Source organism: Branchiostoma belcheri, unplaced genomic scaffold (assembly GCF_001625305.1).
Source record: "Branchiostoma belcheri isolate BF01 breed outbred unplaced genomic scaffold, Haploidv18h27 scaffold91, whole genome shotgun sequence".
Taxonomy (NCBI): Eukaryota; Metazoa; Chordata; class Leptocardii; order Amphioxiformes; family Branchiostomatidae; genus Branchiostoma; species Branchiostoma belcheri.
Window position 1 is genome coordinate 374,685 of NW_017804587.1, and position 23,173 is coordinate 397,857.

At 42.4% G+C, this 23,173-nt stretch overlaps 2 protein-coding genes across 3 annotated transcripts in view; one reads left to right on the forward strand and one right to left on the reverse strand.

Moving 5' to 3' along the window:
• LOC109488053 (mitogen-activated protein kinase kinase kinase 7-like) overlaps nucleotides 1-9,390 on the reverse strand; it is a 10,526-nt gene extending 1,136 nt beyond the window's left edge. Inside the window, exons 1-17 of one of the 2 annotated variants that reach the window (XM_019792202.1) lie at nucleotides 8,918-9,390; nucleotides 8,367-8,477; nucleotides 7,922-7,990; nucleotides 7,664-7,712; nucleotides 7,412-7,553; nucleotides 6,811-6,935; nucleotides 6,515-6,643; nucleotides 6,287-6,344; nucleotides 6,077-6,149; nucleotides 5,854-5,899; nucleotides 5,264-5,436; nucleotides 4,782-4,941; nucleotides 4,166-4,267; nucleotides 1,954-2,167; nucleotides 1,438-1,492; nucleotides 1,180-1,239; nucleotides 598-747 (exon numbers count right to left, since the gene is read on the reverse strand). In XM_019792202.1, the coding sequence (XP_019647761.1) occupies nucleotides 598-747; nucleotides 1,180-1,239; nucleotides 1,438-1,492; nucleotides 1,954-2,167; nucleotides 4,166-4,267; nucleotides 4,782-4,941; nucleotides 5,264-5,436; nucleotides 5,854-5,899; nucleotides 6,077-6,149; nucleotides 6,287-6,344; nucleotides 6,515-6,643; nucleotides 6,811-6,935; nucleotides 7,412-7,553; nucleotides 7,664-7,712; nucleotides 7,922-7,990; nucleotides 8,367-8,477; nucleotides 8,918-9,016 (1,815 nt within the window). In that variant the 5' untranslated portion in view covers nucleotides 9,017-9,390. Of the gene's footprint in view, nucleotides 1-597; nucleotides 748-1,179; nucleotides 1,240-1,437; nucleotides 1,498-1,953; nucleotides 2,168-4,165; nucleotides 4,268-4,781; nucleotides 4,942-5,263; nucleotides 5,437-5,853; nucleotides 5,900-6,076; nucleotides 6,150-6,286; nucleotides 6,345-6,514; nucleotides 6,644-6,810; nucleotides 6,936-7,411; nucleotides 7,554-7,663; nucleotides 7,713-7,921; nucleotides 7,991-8,366; nucleotides 8,478-8,917 lie in introns of those variants that run through there. The other variant, XR_002141304.1, reaches the window with a different exon arrangement.
• Nucleotides 9,391-9,576: 186 nt separating this feature from the next.
• Nucleotides 9,577-22,872, forward strand: LOC109488088 (PAX3- and PAX7-binding protein 1-like). Its single transcript, XM_019792240.1, has 17 exons — nucleotides 9,577-9,920; nucleotides 10,156-10,277; nucleotides 10,587-10,758; nucleotides 12,829-13,065; nucleotides 13,575-13,666; nucleotides 14,162-14,379; nucleotides 14,831-15,020; nucleotides 16,290-16,413; nucleotides 16,926-17,019; nucleotides 17,635-17,750; nucleotides 18,190-18,389; nucleotides 18,731-18,878; nucleotides 19,429-19,624; nucleotides 20,002-20,068; nucleotides 20,544-20,690; nucleotides 21,247-21,401; nucleotides 21,900-22,872. The coding sequence occupies exons 1-17, from the start codon at nucleotides 9,662-9,664 to the stop codon at nucleotides 22,015-22,017; spliced, it is 2,655 nt and encodes an 884-aa protein (XP_019647799.1). The 5' UTR covers nucleotides 9,577-9,661; the 3' UTR covers nucleotides 22,018-22,872.
• The last annotated feature ends 301 nt before the right edge of the window (nucleotides 22,873-23,173 follow it).

The following is a 23,173-nucleotide window of genomic DNA, read 5'->3' on the forward strand; positions in this document are numbered from 1 at the left end:
TACAATCATACGTAAAACCTCACACTTGCTTCTTCATAATTGTATTAAGATATAGGAGGTTGTAGGATTGCTCATAACTGGTTTATAGGCAGTCAAATGTACAGAATATAAATTTCTCTTTACCATTACTGTTAGACACGAAAAAATATTGGCAGACATCATTATCACACTTCTTGGCAATGCCTCAGGTACAGAATCAAGTTCTCATTTGAAACATCCCATTTTACTTACTAATATGTAGGTTCAGACAAAGTTAATGCTATTTCCTTTCAGGACTTCTTAGCTTTTTCACTTTTTGCTCCTGCCTAACCCTGTAACCAACAAAGAATCGGTAGCTGTAACAGGTGGCTAAATTACACTGAGCGAATCGTTACACCTAACCTTTGTACATCTGGCCTGGGTGCCATCCTATTTGTATGCTGGGGCTCCCATACTCCCCCTAAGAAATAGGGGGGCTCCCATACTCCCCCCTAAGAAATAGGGGGGAGTATGAGAGCCCCGGCATACAAATAGGATGGCACCCAGGCTATTGTACATCTAACAGTAAGCGTTGTTTTAAGCTATATAGTGATGCTGCCCCTCCTGTGAGCTACTCACGTTTTCCTTGATGAGGCTCTGGTGCTCCTCGATGAGCCTGGCGCTGTTCACCTGCTCCTTCTCATCAGCATCCAGCTCCTTAACCAGCTCCTCTCTCCGCTGCAGCAGCAGGGCCAGCTCTGTCTGAACTCGCAGGTAGTCCTCCGCCATCTGTCAAACCAGGACGGGGTGGCATGTTGTTAGGAGTAAGACAGTAACAGTAGCACCCAGGTCCCTAACATCTATGTACTTAGTACAGCCTTTCATCAATAATCCGTAGGTGTTCTCCTTGTTCATGAGTAGGACAATCTTTTTCTCTCTTCCTTAATCACATCATGATTCAGGTTTCAGATATGGATCACACAGGCAGTTGCCTTTTTATCCATTAAAAATGTATGTATGTATGTATGTATCATGGAGTGAGCACCTCTGTAGTGCTAACCCTTTTAGAATACAAGGTTCAGCTACAGCCTCAGTGTGAGTCAATCTCTCCATTGTATTCCAATACTATGTGAAAAATGGTGTCAGAAGTGGGATTTGAACCCACACCCCCATTTAGATCATGACATAAGGATTAAAAGGATATTGAAACACTAGACTCACTTCACAATGTTGCTGAAAGATGGCCATGGACTCTTTAGATGTGTTGCAAGGAGCCAGGGGCTGTGGATCAAAACAACAATCATCAAGCTAACACTCTTCTGTAAAGTCATGATGAAATTGTAGTCCAGCAAGGGAATGTTCCACAACTCAAGACAAATAGTTACACTGATCTCAAATTTACTTTTCAATCTCTAAGTTACGATAGATCCTCTGACGTTTTACAAATGACTACATTTTGTACATTGTAAGTCTCTGTACCTGCAGGTGATGTTCCAGTGTCAGGTAAGCTATGGGCAGGGAGCTGTCATTTGGCCTCTTCTGTAAGACAAACAAAAAGATATTACAAGAACAGCGGAACACCAACATTATACAAACCCTCCCTAAACCAGCAATGACCAAAAGAATACTTCCATCCGTACCAAGTACCCACCTTTTGCTGGGGGTGGCCCTAGTGAGGACCGTACCAAGTACGCACCTTTGCTGGGGGTGGCCCTAGTGAGGACCGTACCAAGTACGCGCCTTTGCTGGGGGTGGCCCTATTGAGGACCGTACCAAGTACCCACCTTTGCTGGGGGTGGCCCTACTGAGGACCGTACCAAGTACCCACCTTTGCTGGGGGTGGCCCTACTGGGGACTGTACCAAGTACACACCTTTGCTGGGGGTGGCCCTACTGGGGACCGTACCAAGTACGCACCTTTGCTGGGGGTGGCCCTACTGCGGACCGTACCAAGTACCCACCTTTGCTAGGGGTGACTGTGGACCGTACCAAGTACGCACCTTTGCTGGGGGTGGCGTCTGCTGTCCACGACACACTCCTAACAGGCAGCGGCCCCTGGTTGTTCCCCTCGTGCCAGGCGGGGCTGGCTCCGTGGAGCGGTCGTCCCTGGTTACTGTTGCTAGGAGACTGGCGTTCTTTGTCCATCGCGGCTGGCTGGAGGTGACCTTGGGATGATGCTCGATGGAGCCCCTCAGGCTGACCTTGAACTGCTGCAGTGGCATGATGGGAAATTGATGACACATAATTAATAAATCGAGGAACAGCATTGGCATTAACAGTCAGGACTCATAGCCTGGATAATAATGTTTTACACTACATGTAAATTAGAATTTCCTTGTAGTGACATTTTTATGTTACATGTACTCTCCAAACAGAGGGCCTTGTAGGCTTTTTTATTGGACTTTCTTTTCTTTTTATCTTTGAGGGGGCTGGCAAATGGATACTACCCTGCAAATGATACTGCCTACCAGCCACCAAAAGATCTGCTTGGAGATAACATGTATGCATGTAAGTGATTAAACAGTTAAGATCTGCATGGCTGAGTGGTTGGAGGAAGGGAGGTGTCATTTTGTTTGTGTTGTCAAACAGGTGAGGGGAATATTGAGTGATTTTTCTTGTAAATAGAAAAATACAAATTCTAACCAAGTCCATGAGGCAACACTGATCTTCAACATGTGAACAAAACTGATGAAAGCTTATGAACAAAGAAAACATGTAAGACAAAGGACAATGTTGTCAGCAGCCTAAACTCACTGAACCGCATGTACGTACAATGTATGTAAATGCATCATTTTTAGGATGATTCTTACAATACAATATTAGTATAGCTGCCTGATCTAACCATAAAATACCACATATACATGCACAGTGTAGTTAGCAACAAAACTATTGGTTAATACAATGTGTAACATGACAAAGGGGTAGGAATGATACTAGGCCACACCAATTTAATTTGTTGGTTCTCGGATTCGCCTCTTCTTTTTTTCTGATTTGCAAAAAAAAAAAAAGATTCTGGTTCTGAATCAACTCAAAAATGCTCATATTTTGCCCCCAACAGTTGAGGAAATTCCTTTTCTTCCTAGTTGTTACAGTTTTTTCCATCTATCAATGCAGTGGTTTGATTACAAGTTCAAAATTTATACTTTAAATTTTAACCCAGCCTTTTTTGTTGACTTCATGGCTCATATTGTAGCATTTGGGGCTATAATAGGATGCCTAGACCTGTTTTTATTTTTTTTATTTTTCGCCCTGTCGCTTCATATTTTTTATGAACAAATCCGAGAACCAACAAATTAAATTGGTGTGGCCCTAGCTACGAATGTAGTATGAAGAATAAGGAAATTTAAAGTAGCAAGCATTGTCAAGATTATATACGTAACTAGCAGCTTAAATTATGTCATGTTAGGAAGTTACTTGAGTTAAAACATCACAAAGCATGGTGATTGGTGAGCATTTCAGTTGCAAACACAGGAAATGTGGAAAATTATGAAAACAAACAGGCTTGAGCTTAAATCAAATGCACAAAAGAAACTGATATTAAAAGAAAGCATGATTGCAAGCTGAATGGGTTGATTTAGTGGAGTGAGATCACAGGGTTTGGTTGTGGTTGTGAGGGGAAGTAGACTGAACAGAAAAGGTTGATTGTTGAAGCTGCTCCTTTTGTGGATGGGGTGTTTCACAGTGCTTGTAACCCAGCTGTACACAGTTTGATTTTTAAATCTGAATTTAACTCAAAACTTTGCAAAAGTTATAATTACCAGTAACAACACTAAACAGACTCAATACAAGTCATCTTAAAAAAGAAGGATCTTAAAAAAGAAGGTGGCCATGTAAAACTTATCTTAAATGTTTAAAGCATATAAGTATCTGCTGATGATGTTTTACTGTTTTAGCGAACAAAAATTATCTACATTCAACCAAAATCCTGGAAGTGGCTTGATAGTCAGAGACAAAATTGGGAGCATAAACTACATCTGAACTGACATTTTAGAACAGCTGAAAACTAGTTAGAAGTTTTTATATGAATCTCAAAGCTAAGAGAAGAACATGAAATTTTAATAGTATTTTTCAACAGCTGGGCAAACAATTCACACACTGTAAAACACAACACCACAGTTAAGGGCATAGCACTGGGAGTGTTGAAAGAATAGGTGCCATGGCACTTGATCAAATTTGATGGAGAGAAGATCAAAGAACGTTTTGCAGACCAGGTTTCGCCGACGGTTGCCCGGGCGATCCTTGCGGAACTATCATGTCAAGTATGGTTCCGTGGGATCTCACGCGCCGGTGAGTTTGCCATGCAGGTCGGGCTGCAAACATATGAACACACCGGTAAACAAAATAGCAACCACAGCCCTTTATATAGTCATCTGCCATAACCACAGCCCTACACACATACATTTTGTACATGCTTGTCTCATATACCACACACCGGTAAACATAATCATCTGCCATAACCAAAGCCTAACACACACATACATGCTTGTCTCATATGAACACATCGGAAAACATATTCTGCCATAACCACAGTCCTACACGCACATACATGCTTGTCTTACTGATGCACAGAGTCAGTTCTACAACTAGAAGTAACTCACTACATGCTATTGTTTCTACATGGTTTCTATGCATGCAGCACATTCATAATTTGTCAAGACCCTTCATGACGACATACTTAAACAAAGTGTATGTATAGCTTCCCCCAATGAAGACAACTGACAGGTCAGTGACATGTCGTCATGATAACATAAGCTTGTGAAACAAAGACAAGTATGTTGAATATCATTTAGTTTTGTTTGCCATGTCAGCAGGCTAGTGACATACCACTGGGCACATCCGGCCCTCCCTTCTCCATCAGAACTCCAAGGTCAGCTGACAACCGTTTGGTCTCCACGGTAGGGTTCGAGCTGCGCCGACCCTCGATGGAGTCCAGATTCTCTCTACTGGCATTCTTGGAGGAAGGGTGGCTTCTCATTGGGCTATCCTGTTGAGGGTGGGAGAAAATATACTTTGGTCACAGGCAAGGACAGAATGTGCTGAGAAATTTCATAGGAAAAGATTGATCTTCATCTGCTACTTTAAAAAACTATACAATGCAAACAGTAATATCTTTGATACATGTGTCTGTGATATTGCAAAAAGTAGGTGTCACAAGTATTTTGTAGTTGCCTTTTACTTTTAATGATTCTTTTGTCCATTCATTCAACCATTCATCCATCTATTCCTGGTCTACATATGCAACTAGGACCGAAACAAACAACAATGTATCATCAAAAGTCAAAAACACAAAAGTGTCCCCCCCTGACCTGCTGTGGTGCGGCCCTGATGGTGGAGGGTGTGATGGGGGAGGTGTGTTCTGATCGCCACACCGTGTCGCTCAGCGTGCTGGTGCGAGACTCCGACACTCCTGCCCTCTCCGGCGGCAACACGTCAATAATACTATTGATACTGGACGACCTGCTCTGCATCTGTGGCGTTCCTGGATGGGGAAAAGTGCAAACTTTTGTTTTTGTCCATAAAACAAGTGATTTACAAACAACAAATTGGAGATTTCAGAGTTTCAGGAGGTATGCAATTCTCAGTATCCATGTGTCTTTTCTATGCTGGCTCTCGGCTAGACTCTAGCACCTTTCACTTCCTCTTATTCTTAAACTGTCAACCTACTCTGGACAGACAAACTGACATGCTCAGCCACTCAAAACAATACTTCTGTACAAGAATTCAAAACGTCTCTAGAACCTAGATATTCACTAAGTACCCAGTATCATTTTAGGATAGGAGAATACAAAAGTCCACAATATTGTACTGTAGTCAAGGCTGTAGTTTATTTCCTGTGAGAATTGAAGATAAAACCTCAGTAAGTTGAAAACCCCCTGCAACAGGTGTGGATACGTACCTTCCTTGGATGGGTAGATGATAGGCTCATCCTCACCTGGGAAGAACTGTAACAATTCAAAGGATAACAGTGAATGGAACATATTAGGTAAAATTTTACGGTCTTGCCAGCAAAACCGTCCTTCGGTCGGCAGGGTTTTGCTTGGGTCAGGTAAGCAGAAACAGAACTTTTTCCCCTAGGCCTACCTACATGTTGGACATGTATAAATGAAAATAAGATGTACCTGCATAAGGTGAGCCATGATTCGTACCACCTCCTCCATAGCTGGTCTCTGATTCGGGTCTTTACTCCAACATCTGTGAACACAACACAACTCTGTTATTCTTGAAGGAAGGCTGTTGTTTATGTCACCTTTGTAACATTTACAGTTAGCAACAGAATTATACATGTGTAAGGTTAGTTGATGAATCAATTGACATGAAGTTGAGCCTACCTTGTCATGAGGTTTTCTATAGGTTTAGGTAGTCCCTTCACAAGTGGTGGTCTCGTGCCTGGAATGGAAGATAACAAAAATTGTTTTCTTGTAGAGGAAAAAACTGTAGGTTTGAAAACTGATGGAATCTGAAATAAGCTTAACCTTATTGAAAATTATTACCATGAAACCATTGTGTGGGACTATAAAATAAGAAAATTGTTTTATCTAAACATTCTGCAAACATACCATTATGCACGGCCCACATGATCCGGAAGGCTGGTCCGCCGACCTCGTCAAAGGGTTTCCGCCGTGTGATGACTTCCCACAGGATGATTCCCCAGCTGAACACATCACACTTCTCACTGTACAGGCTACCTGTTTGGAGAGAGGCAGCAATGATAAAATGTTTCAAATAACCGGTAACACACCAGCTCTGTACAGTACGTCAAAGCTGCATAAGACTGGTAATAAGGTTTGAACCACCGGTACCTCCACACCAGGGAGGACCCCTACATCTAAAGTCTGTAAGTCTGGTGTCTTACCTTCAAACACCTCGGGAGCCATCCAGGCTGCACTGCCCTTGTTGTTGGTCATGTGAGTCTGGATGTCGCAGGCCGTGCCAAAGTCACAGATCTTCAGTAGTGTACCACCCTCCATCAACAACAGGCTGGAGGGACAAAGCACAATGTTACCTTCATCATGTTTATTAAGGGCCTGGTAACATACATGTACATTGTGCTATTGTCGTATGTTCATGAACTGAGGGATAGAAGTGCAGTTGTTGCACAAAATTCAGCTGACTTCTTAATGAAATGGCTAACACCTTTGTCAATAGTTGGTTCTGACACAGCCTGCTTGGAAATACTACAGCATCAAATCATATAATGGCTTACAATAAAAGGGACCATCATTGGTAATCTTAACTGAAAATTTTTTACAATATTTAACTGGTCAGGCCCCTACAAAAGTTTCATAGAGCTGTTACACATATAATAGAGCTGTGTTACACAAACTACCCTTCTGGATATGCAAAAAAACAGTTGCTCAAGCAACTGGATATGATTTTAGTTTGGAAACGGTCAAACATTTCAGTAGGCATCCACTACGTTTCGTCAATGACACCCTTCTAGATCTGTTCCTTACTTGGGAGGTTTGAGGTCCCTGTGTATGAGTGCCTTGGGTTTCATGCCGTGTAGGTAAGCCACACCCTGGGCACACTGGAGACACCAGCTCATGGCATTAGCTGCTGTGTAGATGGGCTGGGTCACTTCACTGCCATGGAGAACTGAAATCAATATGACATGTGTATCAGCCACTGTTAGATGTAATTCTTACCTTTAATACACCAGAAAAGTGTTACTCAAACAACTTAATTGTACACTATAAAGAGCTCACCATTGTACAGGGACCCTCCTTCTGCATACTCCATCACTAAGCACCATACCTGGAATAGATACATACAAATCAGTTGAGATACATCGTACTATGTATGACTGTGCTATGCAAAAAATATATTTGCTGTTCCATTCGTTTTTCCATGATAATGTATTAAGATCAAGATAATCCTCAATAATATGAAGAGGGATATTTAAGAGTAATGTTTTTAAAACACATCAATTTCAACTTGGTAATGGAATGACTGAACAGTCTTACCCTTTCAGATATGCAGGCTCCGTGAAGTCTGACAATGTTGGGATGGCTTACTCTGGACAGCTGTCGTACCTTCAGAGAAAACCAAAATGATCTTAATACATGAATAAACATGCCTTTGACAATAAATCTGTGTAGAAAGAATTGAAATTCTATTTTCATTGAAATTCATGTAACAGTTACACCAATAAGATGACAGACATAACAGTACTGTTAGCCTGGTTACCAGACCTGTCTTACTTATTCCATGGAGGTAAAAAAAATTACCTCCATGCTTATTCTTAGCTTCTGATTTTTTATCCTCTCTGCGGGAGCTTTGCAGAGAGGAAAAAGACTTGGGAGCTAAATTAGGTCTGGTAACCAGGCTATGGTACTGTAACAAGTTGCAAATACTTATGTATTTCATGATTAGCATTTAGCAGTACTAGTAGTTCTTACGTATACATACCTCCACTGCGAAGGCTCGTCTCTCCGACTCACTCTCAATGAGTTTGACGGCCACGGTCATGTCTCGCCATCGCGCCTTACTCACCATCCCAAACGCACCTCTGCCTACAACCTGCGCAGGAATAGGAGAGTGTAGAATTTGTTCATCTGTTCTTTCATGACAAATGAGGTCATTTCATTCCTCAACATTTTATCTTCCTTTTCTCCTGGGGGATTAGCTGTCATAAATATCTACTGGGTTGCTGTTATATACAATAATAGAGATTTATGAACCTGGAGAATCAACATCATGCATGTGTCAGTTATTTCAAGAAGGTTAAATGATTTTAAACCTCCTTGGTTATTTCTAATCAGTTTGACAATTTATGAATGTTATTTTGTTGTTTATATGATTTGAAAACGGAAATGGATATGTTTTGAATGTCACTGCAATAATAAAATTCACATCCCTCTCTCAAGTGAATGTACCGATATTTCAAAGCTACCAAATCAAGGCTATGGTCTAATTATTTTATTTTAAAGAGGACCATAAAATTTCCGTCAGGTCCCCACCTCCTCGATATCGAGCTCTTCGATGTCGATCTGCTCCACGAACGGTTTCTCCCCCTCCTCCGGCCCCGCCTCCGACAGCGAGTCGTCCGAGTCGCTCATTTCGGAGGTTTTGCTGAGGATAACGGCTTCCCGTTAAAAGTTCAGATCCCCGGGTGTTACAAGGGGCCGTTGTTTCCCCTCAACATTCCATACTTTGCACAGTTTTGACTTTAGATGCGCTACAAAATCTTGCTCCTCCCGAAAACGAAAAGACGCCCAAGAAGACCAAGGAGAGATGTTCACTTCAGAAACGTCTCTTTGCTCCGGGTCGGCAAAAATACTCCCAGGTCGTTGTCTAGATAATGTCTACAGAATAATTTGAGGAAATGGAAGTCGGGCAGTAAAGAAGGTTGTCCAGAAATTTGATGAAAAGTTGGAACAACAACTTTTCCTCCCGCCCAAGCTAAGCTTCTTCCAGCTTTCCCACCAGGAACTAAAGGGCAAAGGTCAACTGTTAAATATAGTATTCTAACAAACATGTTATGGGCATTATATCATGTTTTACTATGAATCGTAAAATATTCAAGAGGATAGTAGGAAAAGGATAACTGTAAATGTTTACATTTTGTACATAATTTGTGGAAATTTTAATGTGTAAATCATTACCCATCATCCTTCATTGATGACCCCGCCATTTTAATTTAGAGAAGAGATGTCTGAAAAACAATCAGGGATCAATTCTTAGCCAAAATCTCGCTTGAAACGATGTTTCCCAAGAAGAAACAGCGAAATCTTCGCAGGAGAAATGACTCGGAAGAGTCTGATGAAAACAAAGAGCTGCAAATCCCGGGTCTAGGCGACTTGCCGATGGTGGAAACGCAAGGCCCCGGGTCTGGGGCCAGCTCGCCTGGCAGCACGCATGGCGGCGTGCAAAGCAAGAAGGAGAAGTGGAACAAAAAGGCGGACAAAATGGCAACTCCGGGGAAAAAGGCTCCCAGTCTGCTCAGTTTCGACGAAGAAGAAGGTAAGAGTGTCGAATATGAAAATAGGGAACAGCCATCTGAAAATAACAAGTAGGAATTGAAGTCTAGTCATCCAGTAAACTCATGAGTTGGTTGTCAGATTCACTCTCAAGAGGATAAAAAGCTTCACAGATGAAAAATGAGGTGATGGAAGATGCAGTATTTCCTGTAGGTCTTTCCTATTTCTTCCTTGAGCAGTATTAATTGTTAAGTGTTGATTTTCTATGTTTTCCCAAGGCTGTGAAACGGAGATGTTCCGGGTGAAAAAGTCCAGCCATAGCAAACGGGTCGCCAACAAGCTGAAGAAGGAGTGGAAGGAAGAACAAATGAGGAAAGAAAAAGAGGAGAAAGAGAAGAAGGTTAGCATTTTACTAATTGTGTTGTCAGCATCAAAATATACATCCATCCAAATGTAAAAGAAATGCTGTCATATAATTGCAAAAAAAAACTGATAGAATACATGCTGTAGAAAATTATAGAACAAACATACATAATAATTGACAGATGTTAAGTAATTATGTTATTGCTACACTTACGTCAGCTTTAGTGACGTGATGTGTTTGGAACAAAAATATATATGAGTTATCATGCTTTAAATCTACCTAATACATAACCTTCAACAGGCTTCTAGGCACAGGTAATAAAGCATGTCATATAATTGCCCCCAGGTGAACACGCAGGTGTCCCTAGGTGAGTACACCTCCGAGAAGCTGCAGTCCTTACGAGATGCTCAGAACACGCTGGTCAGTCTGGACAACGGGCAGGAGAAAAAGGAGAAGGAGGAAGAGGCAGGAGAGGAAGGGAAGAAGGAGGAGAAGTTCAAACCCAGTATCAGGGCAGGTAGGAAGTATTCAAACTTAGTGTGGTAACGGAGACATTAAGCACAGTGACATGATCAGTTACTTACAGACTTCTTACCAGAATTTTTTTCATTTAGAATGCGTATCAGTTTTTTTTCAATCATGTATGATTAGGAGACAGGTACAAAAGCCAACTTTATGTGACATGCCAAAGACATAGCCACAGTAGGTAGTACATAAAGGGAGGATCCCAAGAAAAGAGGAAGGCTAATTGGCTCTCGCACTTCCAGTCCCTGCTTGGTGAACCCCCAAAGGTTCCACTCAACCAACCACTGAGGAAAGTCCAAGTGTCGGAGCAACTTAACATCTCAACTGAGCCTTTCTCACTCGACGAGCTCAAAACTGTTCTGAATTCCTTTAGTAACAACAAATCCCCTGGACTTGACAATATCCCCACCATTGTATGGAAGGACCCAATGTTCCATGCATTACTTCTCCATCTGTGTAATAATACTTTTTTCACACACAAACCTCCTTCTGCATGGCTGAAGGGAGGAATAATACCAGTACCCAAAAAAGGTGATCTAACATGTGCTGCAAACTATCGTGGAATCACCCTCATCCCTATCGCAGCCAAAATCTATAACAAACTCCTGCTAAACCGTATTGTACCAGCAGTCGATCCACTACTACGGAGAAACCAGAATGGCTTCAGGAGAGGTAGGTCTACAATCACACAAATCCTCTCCCTTCGGCGTATTATAGAAGAGATGAGAAGATGTAACAAAGACTTGGTACTGTTATTCGTCGATTTTCGAAGAGCTTTTGACTCTATAGATAGAAACACTATGTTTGAGATACTCCACCTGTATGGGATACCTCCCCCTATCATCGAGGCAATTAAGTCATTGTATACCAACACCACTGCTACTGTGGTTACATCGGATGGTGAAACAAGTCCCTTCAAGGTAACCGCTGGTGTTCTTCAGGGGGACACTCTAGCACCATTTCTTTTTATTGTTGTCCTCGACTACATCCTACGACTCTCACTTGATAGTATGCAAGAGAAAGGGCTTGAAATCCAGCCCAGGAGAAGTCGTCGTCATCCAGCTGTGAACCTTACTGATCTGGATTTCGCAGATGACTTAGCACTGACAACACACCTGGTTAAGGATGCGGAAACTCTTCTACAGTCACTCGAGAAAGCAGCCACCCAAGTAGGTCTACACTGCAATGAATCTAAGACCGAGTTCATATGTACATGTCCCTCCAATACCACCTTCGAACTTAAGTCACTATCTGGTATCTGTATAAAACAAGTTGTAGACTTTAAGTACCTGGGATCGCACATCATGAACTCTGAAAGGGACTTCACCGTAAGAAAAGCTCTAGCTTGGGTAGCCTGCAACAAACTGGATAACATCTGGCATTCTAACATCAGTAATGGTCTTAAAGTACAAGTTTTCCGCGCCATAGTCGAACCTATTCTTCTCTACGGCGCCGAAACCTGGACTTTAACAACACGCCTAGAAAAACGTCTGGATGGAACATACACAAAACTTCTCAGGAAGGCACAGAACATCAACTGGAAGCAACATCCAACGAGAAAGAATATATATGGAAGCCTTCCCCTAGTATCACTCAGATTAAAACATAGACGTGTAAAATTTGCGGGACACTGCCATCGTGCAAAAGAAGAAGTCATCTCATCACTCCTCCTGTGGAAACCACATGGTAAGACTCACTCCAGAAAACTCACATATCCAGCTACTCTTACAAGGGACACAGGATTACAACAACAAGACCTTCCAGCTGCAATGGAAGATCGTACTTTGTGGCGTCGTGTTGTGCAGGAGCTTGCCCCGTCCCCCAGCCAGGGTGTCGACAGATGATGATGATGATGAGGTAGTACATTTTTATTGGTCCAGGGTTTGTCTTAGTTTCAAATTACAATGAGACAAACTATGACTTTAGATTAGTGTTGTAACAGTGTTTCTACTCTCCTAATTCTTACAGTGTTATTTTTTAACAGGTGTGATCCCTGACGCTTCCACCATGCATCAGATCTTGATGCTTGGGAACGATTGATTGATTGGTGTTTTTTTCCCAGGTGTGATCCCAGACGCTGCGACCATCCACGCGGCGCGGAAGCGTCGGCAGATGATGCGTGAGATGGGCGGGGAGGACTTCATCCCGGTGGACGACACGCAGCGGTTCCAGGGCGAGAAATCCCGCCTGGTGCGCGAAGACGAGAACGACAGGAGCGACAGCGAGGAGGAGAGGATCGACTTCCGCGGAGCCAACCCCACACGGACCCGCAGGGAGGACATCATGGAGGTGCTGGAAGGTAGGGAGGAAGAACGGTCTTTTAAAAACAATTCTGAAAACTCTATGCAGGTTAGTACAGGTGGCTGTGCAGGAATTTCTGATGTCTACCAGAGCAAATCTGCACCAGTCCAAAGTAGTAGCCTGTTATATAACCTGTCATTGTCATAACTTAGTTACAGGACGTAAGATAGCACCACGCCCTCCTGCAAACAGTTTTAAGGACTGAAAGGGATGAAAATGAGTGGTACAGGTAAAATTCCTCTGGTACAGACAATTTTCAGTATTACCTGCACCAGTGCAAGTATGCAGAAAATTGTATTTCAAGCCCTGTCATGGAATTCGCAAGTTACATCTTCCTTCATTGACAACCTGAAGTGGTATATGCTGGGCTCAGAAACATCACCACAGCAGAACTCCGCCCACTGTTGTAATACAGGGACGAGTGGAGAAGAAGAACCCATTGTCTCCCTTGTTAACATCCCTGATGTCCCCATTTAAGGTTAAAGTTATGCTTCCTTGTGTTCCCAGGCAGTGACAGTGAGGAGGGAGAGCGGGACCAGGATGAGGAAGTGAAGAGGTGGGAGCAGGAGCAGATCAGGAAGGGAGTCAGCATCCCACAGGTAACCATGGCAACCACCACCTTAGCAGGGCTATCACTGAACAAGGTAATGCCTTCTGTAGGCAGGTCATCATGGAATAAGGTAACGGTCTGTGGAAATCATGGAATGTGTCTCACTGTCTGATACTATAGAATTTGATGCAACATTTTGTGTAGTTCTGTTAACACTATAACAGTTAAGAGAAAAAATGTAAAGAATTGTGATCAGTGGCATTAGCCCAATTTTGATATTGTCATTCTACTGAAAAGTGGATTGAAGAAAACCAACATGATTTTATAGCATACACGGTTTGCAGCACACACAAACATGTAGTGGTTGCAGCAACATCTCTCGCATGATCCACTGGTGATTCGTGTTTAGTCATTTGTTATAGTCTTTGTAACTTGCATTACAAACATGTATGGTAAGGGTCATGACCTCCATAAAAAGTGACGATTTGAGCTTCTCAATGAATAAAGAATGATCTCAAACAAACAGTTTAAAAACTCCCCCCAGGTCCAGACCACCCAGCCTCAGCAGGACTATAACTACTACCAGCAGCAGTACATGTACCAGCAGCCTCCCGTGTACATGGGTACCCCCCAGCCGGTGGTACAGCCCTATAGTGGAGGGTACAACCTCCCCTCCATCCCCCCCAGCTCAGGCCAAATGGTACCTCCCAGTCAGCTGCCAGCGGTCACACTGGAGTCTGTAAAGGACCGACTGAGGGACAGGTATGTGTAGATAGAGCACATTGGCAGAAGGTACTGTGGCTGTGCAAAAAATGGGCAGACATATTTTCTGCCACAGACCGAATTCTGAAGCAAACTTTAAGAAACATCCAATGAAAAAATCAGGGTTTCACACAGGCACTTAACATTCTGCTGCCATGCTCAGTTGTTGTAGTAAGGAAGGAAAAGAAGAGCAATCAATATTGGAGTGTGATACTTTGTAATGCAACAGAAGAATCTACTTATTCCCCATCTTAAATTTTGTGTATATAACCACTGCCTTCCTTTCTGTTTTGGGGGGGCATGATGAGTCTAATAAAACAAAGTAGTAAGTAACCAGTTCTAGTGATTTAATTTCTAGGAATATGCACTATTTATAATTATATGCATGTACATGTATGGTGGACAATGATTTCCCTTAACTGGTATTAAAACTGAGCGTATGTGTTGCAAGGTTGGATTCCCTGAAGCAGGTACACTCGGCCCACCAGCGCGAGCACGAAAAACACGCCCACGACATGGACTCCTCCGTTAACGCGGTCGATGACATCGAGGGGTCGGCAGACGACGTCGAGCGACAGTTCACGTTCTTCCAAGAGATGAGGGGGTATGTGAGAGACTTGGTAGAATGTCTAAATGAGAAGGTACGTCTTGACAGGGAGGCAGCAAGCCATAATAGCCGGGGGCTAGGCAGGGGCTTGTACTCTGATATTTGGCAATATCAAAAAGAAACTGAAGCTAGAATTACTAGGAAAACATACAGGGTGGTTTTAATTTATACTAATCTTCATGTGATATCACTGTGAATGAATCATTGTTGACCTCCCTCAGGACTAGTAAGGAAAGTTAGTAACATGTTTTACTGTTTTGTTGAACAGTATTTACCAGCTTACTGTACTTGCCCAAAGTACAGGGTAGGTTTGATATATAGTGTGGCTATTGGGAAGCTGCCTCCCTTCCTTTCCATTGACTCAGTCTGCATTAGACTTGTACCTGTAAGATATGAGAAGTGGCAGCTGCTGTGTGAAGACTGTGGGACATCAGTTCATGATTGTGTGTGTGTGTGTGTGTGTACAATGTACATGCATGTGTGTATGTGGTCACATGGTTCCTGTACATGTTGTGTGTTACAACCTCTCCAATATATTTATTTGAAAGGAAAACAGCTGCACATATTTTAGTCTTTATATTCTGTTGACTATGACTTACATGACATGGTTGTGGAAATGTTTTAGATTAGAGTATTTTAGCACTTTATGTCCAGTCTTTTCCTGAAAGATATTAACGTATATGCATATCTCAAGCTTAGTTCATAGCTTGTCAGATATGTGATACCAGTAGTGTGTGCCTTTATCAACGATTGTCTGCAGATTATCATTTCAGCAGGTTGTACCTTTGACTTGGATAGTTGCCAACAGAACATGATAATTCCATATACAATGTCGACCAAAAATGTTTATAATAGATAACTGGTTCCTTCTTTGACAAGCAGTGATATGTAATAAATTTTGGAACATGGACATTTTCTCAATATGTGTTAAGTTAACAACTGTAAAGTGATTAATGTGCCAACTCATTAAATAATTTCAAAATTGAAACCAACTAATTATAAGTTGATATCATACTTTGAGTTGTGCTTGTTTCTCCCTATCAAATCTTGGAGCATTCAATTCTATGATATTGAATGATGGAGTGTGAAACTTGTACAGTACGTCAACATGGCTTTTCCAAGAATCACCCTAACCTGGCCCACATTTTCAAACTCAGTGGTTCTCACTAAAAGTAAATACAACATGTACCCATCTATGTCCCCTTGACGTGGGTTGTCCCTTGTGTAATGGTGTGAGATTAAACAGTTAGCTGCTTCACTAATACAGATATGATGATCCAACTCCGTCCCTCTGTTCCTGCAGGTGCCCAAAATCGACCAATTGGAGACGGCCATGCACATGTTGCTACGGCAACGGGCGGAGAGGTTTGTACAGCGTCGACAGGACGACACGAAAGATGAGAGTGAGGAGCAGATGAACAAAACCAGTAAGTTCAACCAGAATGTCAGAATACCAGTGCTGTACTTGAAGTTGTAATACATGTACTTGTATACAGTAGTGTACAGGAAAGCATGGTAATGCTACTGTCAAAATTTTCAGTCCAGGGCCCAGCCAATCAGATTCCGGGAACGAAAAGTAAAACGTATATAAGACAACAAAACACAAATTTTGAAGAAAAAAACAATCAAAAGTACTCTGTGTATTTGTGATATGAATTGTTATTTTTCTTCCACGTAAACAGCTTGGCTAGGCCCTAGTTTGGAAATATGACCTTATAGTAAGGTGACAACCTCCCAAAGGTGACCACAAGAGAACAATTTTGTCTCGCTCAGACTGGACATCATTTGCTGTCAGTTGTACAGCTCCAATTTTTGGTACACAAAAGTGCATATGCACACAGTGTTTTGTTTCCTTATTGATAGACATTGTTTATAGATTGGCAACATCTGTGATCCACAACTAGGTAAGTGTTAAAACTCTCCTTGCTTTTCCCCTCAGACAAGGCGGCCGGCAGTCTGGACACGCTGGGCAGAGACTCTCCAGGCTTTGCTGAGGTCAAGAAGAGAAGAATAGCTGAGAGGGAGGCGCGAAGGTCGGATACAATGGTTATTGTCTCTGCAGATGTGTTAAACCCTGGAGGTTGGTTAGTCAGTGCAGCGAGTGAGGCACACAGGTGGTAGCATGTGCCACAGTGGTACAGTGCTACTACCTACAACAGCAGCCAATACTTTGTGAAGTATGTATAAGGGGTAGCTATGGTTTACGTGGTATGGTGTGGCTGACCAGTGAACATGAGATTGAGAGGTTGCATTTGATCCCTGGAATTCCTGGCAAGACGTTTGTGTCCCTTGGGAAGGGCACTTCAGATGACTTTCCTCACTCCACCCAGGTGTAAAATGGGTATATACCTGACCAGTTTGGGACTGGTAAAAGGCTGTGGAAGAATATGGTTGGGCTAAGCCTAGTCCTAGACCCAGTACCCCTACAGCCTGAAAAAGACATACATGTAGGACTACATTTTACCTTTACAGTTTACCTTCAGGTAGACTTTGTCATGGCTGACTGGTTTAGGGTTATGTTATGCTTCTACCAGTGTGTCTATGGCTTTTTTTTGCATCAATAGGCCTAAGTAGTGAGATCATATGAACAGACTGTGTAAGAAAGGTTTAGTACGTGAGTTTTCCTGACGGCTGGTTTGTGTCTGTAGGTCGAGACGTCGGCGTGCCAGGCAGGCGGTGGACCCCCCCACCCCCCACCACGAGGGCATGTCCAGTGATGAGGAGGAACAGGAGACAGACATTCTCAGGTTTAACTCAGAAAAAGGTCAACATCAACTCGGACTTTCTTCTCTCATTTCTTCAATAAATATCTAAAGTTAAATTGTCTTGCAATTCTATGTTTTTATAATGATTCTCATTTCAAGGCTGCACTATCCCACTCAAAGCTACCACCAGTAGATAGGTTTGAACTGCGATTTCCAACATGAAAATTAGACAAATTTTTGAATGTACAACTCCAGTCCAACACTTCTGTGACATCACGTTACGCAGATAGTACATGTGACTCGGTGAGCAGTGGATCATAGTAGCAAAAGTTTGTAGTTTGTCTCTGTTGAGGTATGATGTAGATGGTTTCTGTAACTCCTCTTTAAAAAAGTCTGGATCTTTGTCAAACTCAAAGGTTTTTACTGTGTCCAATGTGATTCCAGGTATGTACATGTATGTATGTTTTGGGAAACACGAAATGTATGGTTTGTTCACAGATCGGATCGTGACAGAGGCGGGGAAAGTGTTTGAGGATGTGGTGGATGATTTCTGCACCTTCCGAGCCATCAAGACCAAGTTCGAGAGGTGGAAGTACGACTTTGGAGAGCCGTACAACGAAGCCTACATCTCACTCTGTCTTCCCAAACTCTTCACACCGTTTGTAAGACTGGAGCTGCTTACATGGAACCCACTACAGGTATCATCCTTGTCTTTACAAAATTTGATGCTTACTGTTCAAGGCTTGAAATATTTTTTCTGCACTGGTGCAGGTAATATCAAAAGCACCAGACATAATATACCTGCACTACACAGATAGTAGTGCAGGTAAAATATGCACTACTCCTATATATACTCAGTACTGATCATGCTATTAACTATTCAGAAACCTTTGCCATTATTTCTTTCATACTTCATATGTGGTAACAGTAAATGCAACAAATAAAAATCCACATTAACTTAAACTTGTACTTGTGTATATAAACCCAGTGCGGGTTAGGTGCAGGTAGACATGACAATGTATGTTGGTTTTTTCCTCAGGCGAATGCACAAGACTTAGAAGACATGGCTTGGTACGACTCGTTGCTGTTTTACGGTTTCCGAGAGACGACCCAGCTCACCAAGGATGACCCGGACGTGAAGCTCCTGCCTAGCATAGTAGAAAAAGTGGTACTGCAGAAACTGACTGGTAGGTAGGATGGGGTGTACACTGTAGCAGAGTTCGGAGGCTGACTAGGGCTGCTGTACATGTCAAAATGTTTGTTATGCTTCGCGTATGCGAGAGTTGAAACTTAGACTAAGTTAGAGTATGATAGCTTCATGTACACATGACTGGTGTGATATCTTTGTGTTGATGGAAGTAGGATCCAGGATGGAAGTACTGTTTTTGGTCATATTCAGTGATAGTTTTTGTGTTTGTGTTGAGTCTGCATTTGGACCTGAGAACTGAGTCATTTGAGGTTGAGTTTCACTGGAGTAATGGGGTTTTGTGAACTTGGTGTGCCCTTGGGGTTATAATGTCGTTTAAGGGTCAAAAGGAGCGTGTGACATCAAAAATTTAATGTGCAATTGTGGGAGGAAGTGAGCTGTCTTGGAAAAAAAAAATTATTTTTCATGAGTTTGATCATTTAGGAAATCATTTTGTGTACTAGTATGTGTAAACCGGTCTGGACTTAAAGTTATATGTAGAGGTTCCAGTTTTCTCAGAGTTCATAGATGTACATGTACTTCCTGCCCAGGCCTTGCTGAACATGTGTGGGACCCGATGTCCACACACCAGACCCAGAGGTTGGTGACCCTGGTACAGAGGCTGGTGGACGACTACCCCACCGTTGCCGGGGACAACAAGGCCACGCAGGCACTGCTCAGGGCCGTGCTCGGCAGGATGAGGAAAACTCTGGACGACGATGTCTTCATGCCGCTCTATCCTAAAGGGTACGGAGCTGTATCTGTATATCTCTGTATCTGTATAACCGCCCATCTGTATCTGTATAACACACCAGCTTCTGTATCTGTATAGCCGGTATAACTGCCCTTCGGTGTAACACACCAGCTTCTGTATCTGTATAGCCGGTATAACTGCCCTTCGGTGTAACACACCAGCTTGTGTATCTGTATAGCCGGTATAACTGCCCTTCTGTGTAACACACCAGCTTCCGTATCTGTATAGCCGGTATAACTACCCTTCTGGGTAACACACCAGCTTCTGTATCTGTATAGCCAGTGTAACCACCCTTCATGTATATGCATCAGCTTCTGTATCTGTATCTGTAATTTTCACTGATAAGTCATTTTCACTGATTTTATTTCAGGGTGTTGGAGAACAAGTCTTCTGGAGCGTACTACTTCCTACAGAGACAGTTCTGGAGCTGTGTGAAGGTAAGGACTCGCTCTGTACTGGAAAAAAATGGTCTTTTATGGATCCCAATAAAGTCCAAGTCTTTGGAAGGTGATCCAAAAAAAGAGATACCAAAAATAATTCAGTTTCTGTGCACTTAATTAAAGAAATATAGACTTGAAACAAGATATCAGAGGTTTCAGACTTCTGGGATGTATTTTGGATTCTCGTAATCATCCAGTTCTCCCCCATTTCCTGTCCTTCTGCCTGTCAATCTTCCCCCACCCATGGACAAACACACACAAACCCACAGATCAGTCATCCAAAGCAGTACTTAATGTATATGACTTTTTTTTGCCACCCTCTAGTTGCTAGGTAACATGCTGCAGTGGCACAGTATCCTGTCCCGGGAGCATCTGATGGAGCTGTGTGCTGGAGGTGGCCGTACCATCTCAGTCTGTTGTCAGATGTAGGTTTTAATGTACATGATGAACATGTTTGGCTCCCACCCTCTAGTTGCTAGGTAACATGCTGCAGTGGCACAGTATCCTGTCCCGGGAGCCTCTGATGGAGCTGTGTGTGGATGGGCTGCTCAACAGGTACATGCTCCTCGCCCTGCAGAACTCTGACGTTAACGACGACAGCATCGAGAAGAGCCAGAAGGTGAGTTATGACGAGTTTGATTTATGGACATGCTTTTGTTTTGATGCATCAGATTGTATTTGACTGTTGTCCATCATGTCTTGTCCTGTGTAAGTGGAAAGCAGCTTCTACTAGTTGGCTGCCCAGCCATATTATGATGAAACAGATGAATAAATAAGTGGTGCTGCCATATTTTTCTTATGTTTTGTTCGTTTATTTATTGGTTGGTTGTTGAGTATGCACAGCTAGGGCAGTCCAACTACAATGTAGCCTGTGGCTATTGCAAAGTGCTAGCCCTGCTTACAAAGACATTACAATGGAATTTGACATGGACAGCATAACAGTCTATAACATTATTCTAGGTACATAAAAGCATTGTATAAAAAAGATCTAAGTAGTACTTATGTAGAGAGATCAGGGTCAGTGTGTACAGATGTAAGGGTTGCCCATAGAGTCCCAGAGCTTCCTGTTATAGGCAGTCATGGTCGCAGTGCAAGACTAGTGTCAGTATTGTGTTTTACTGAAGATTACTTGTTATAGTGCCTTAAGTTAACATCTTTCTCCCTTGCCTTCACAGATAATTTCCAGTTTCCCCCGGCAGTGGTTTGCTGATGTGGAGGGTGACGAAACGCTGCCTCCCTTACAGAACCTGGCCCGCTACCTCAGCCACTCTGCAAACACCCTGCACAAGAACAGCATCGGCTGTCCGGACATAGACAGGAGAAAAGCAAGGTGAGACAGAGGTGGAAACAAAGATGAGGCAAAATAAAATTGGCTTTTAGTCTTCAGATGCACTGAATTGTGACAGTCATAAAGCATTGATTTAAATATACATCCTAAAAGACAAGACATTAGTGGCTTGTTGAAACATGTTTTTAGTCGATTTCTTTATCATATATTATTATCATATAAGGTCAATGACCTGGACCAGACATCTATCACCTTGGTAACTGGTGCTGTAGCAGACAGTCTGTTGAGTGTGTTGTGTCGTGTGGTGTTGGGTTACATTATGTAGCAGGACAAGAGTTGGAGGGCTGGTCTCCATATATTATATACATGTATGAATATGTTTGAGTAAGAATAAACAGAGCAGTACTTTGTTAGGCTAGACCATGTGATGGTAAACATTATGCATTTTGCTTTGGAAATGTTACATTTGTAGGTAGCTGCTGTTTTGTTCATGCCATAACTCATGCATCCATTCCACTCATTTCTACCTTTCCCTTGCAGGGAGAACATAAAGCAGGTGGCAAAGCTGCTGGTACAGATCCATGCCTTGGACCACGCCTTGCAGGTCGCCAGAGAACACAGCCTCAAGGACCTCAAACAGATCGTGGTCGGCCGGTAGCACAGGGTTACCGCTAGGATAGCATGCCCTATGGGTACATGTAGTCAGGGAACATGGGCTATCAGGGCTCCAAATACCACCTGCATATGCAGGATAGTACACTTAAAATTGCAGGTATTTCGAGCCCTCACTATGAAAAGAGTCCTATGTGTAAAGTTTACACTACTAGTCTCCTTGTGGTCTTCTAACATGCATCTAGGAAGTTATGAAGCAAATTCTTTCCAGAAATACCCAGTAGCAGAATTGATTGATCGCAGATACTTGTAGGTATGCCTGAATTGGGGATGGGGGGGGGGGACCTGGTCAGATTATACTGAAGGTGGGAGTCACTTTGAAGAAATCTGTCTCCATCATATGTGAAATCTAAATTGACAGTCATACTTGTATAGGACAATTTGGAACAGAAATGGCCATACTAACAAACTTCCAATGTAATTTTGCTACTCCTTATTCTTGCATAAAAACTGTACATGTATGTGATTGGAAAAAAAAACACAGATACATACCTCCTGTAAAAACTGTACAAGTACATAGTGGTGCAGTCTCTCTGCTAGCAGTCAGTAAAAAAATACTGTCCTAATATGATGTCTTTTCAGCTTTGTACATTGTACTATAGACTAGTGATCATCTTCATGACGAAATTTCTGCTTTGATCAACATTTCCTTGAAATTGGCTAGCAAACACTAAAAAAAGAATACATCATGATTTTTAGCACATCATAATCATGTCTGTAGATGAGTATTGTATAGACTGAGTGAGGAACTGTGAACATTGTACATACAGAGAAGAACTGTGAAAGTCTGGTGAAGGTCTACTGTCATAAAAGTCAAATAAAACATTTTTTGCAGAGAAAATTTGTTAGAGACTGACTTTTGTCACTGTTATTAATTTCATGTTATTTTATCGGAAAGGACATTGTGTAGTATTCTTCCTGTGGACAGCACACAAGTAGAGCAAGGGCAGTGACATGTTATTATGGCAGGCACAAGTTTACAAAGGCTGGTATGTTTAAATCTGTACATGTATAGCCGGTATAACCGCCCTTTCTGCGTGCCCGGAGGCACCAGCCAACCAGAAGCGTTTTATACTCATCGTCATCACAGACACGACTAACGGACTACCGCCAACTCTTTCTTATCAAAATAGCAGACACAC

Excerpts from the sequence above, each read along its gene's own strand:
- LOC109488088 (XM_019792240.1), top strand. The coding sequence starts at position 9,662 with ATGTTTCCCAAGAAGAAACAGCGAAATCTTCGCAGGAGAAATGACTCG. Across the intron at positions 17,751-18,189 it reads CAGGTTTAACTCAGAAAAAG|ATCGGATCGTGACAGAGGCG; the intron begins GTCAACATCAAC and ends GTTTGTTCACAG. Across the intron at positions 21,402-21,899 it reads ATAGACAGGAGAAAAGCAAG|GGAGAACATAAAGCAGGTGG; the intron begins GTGAGACAGAGG and ends TTTCCCTTGCAG.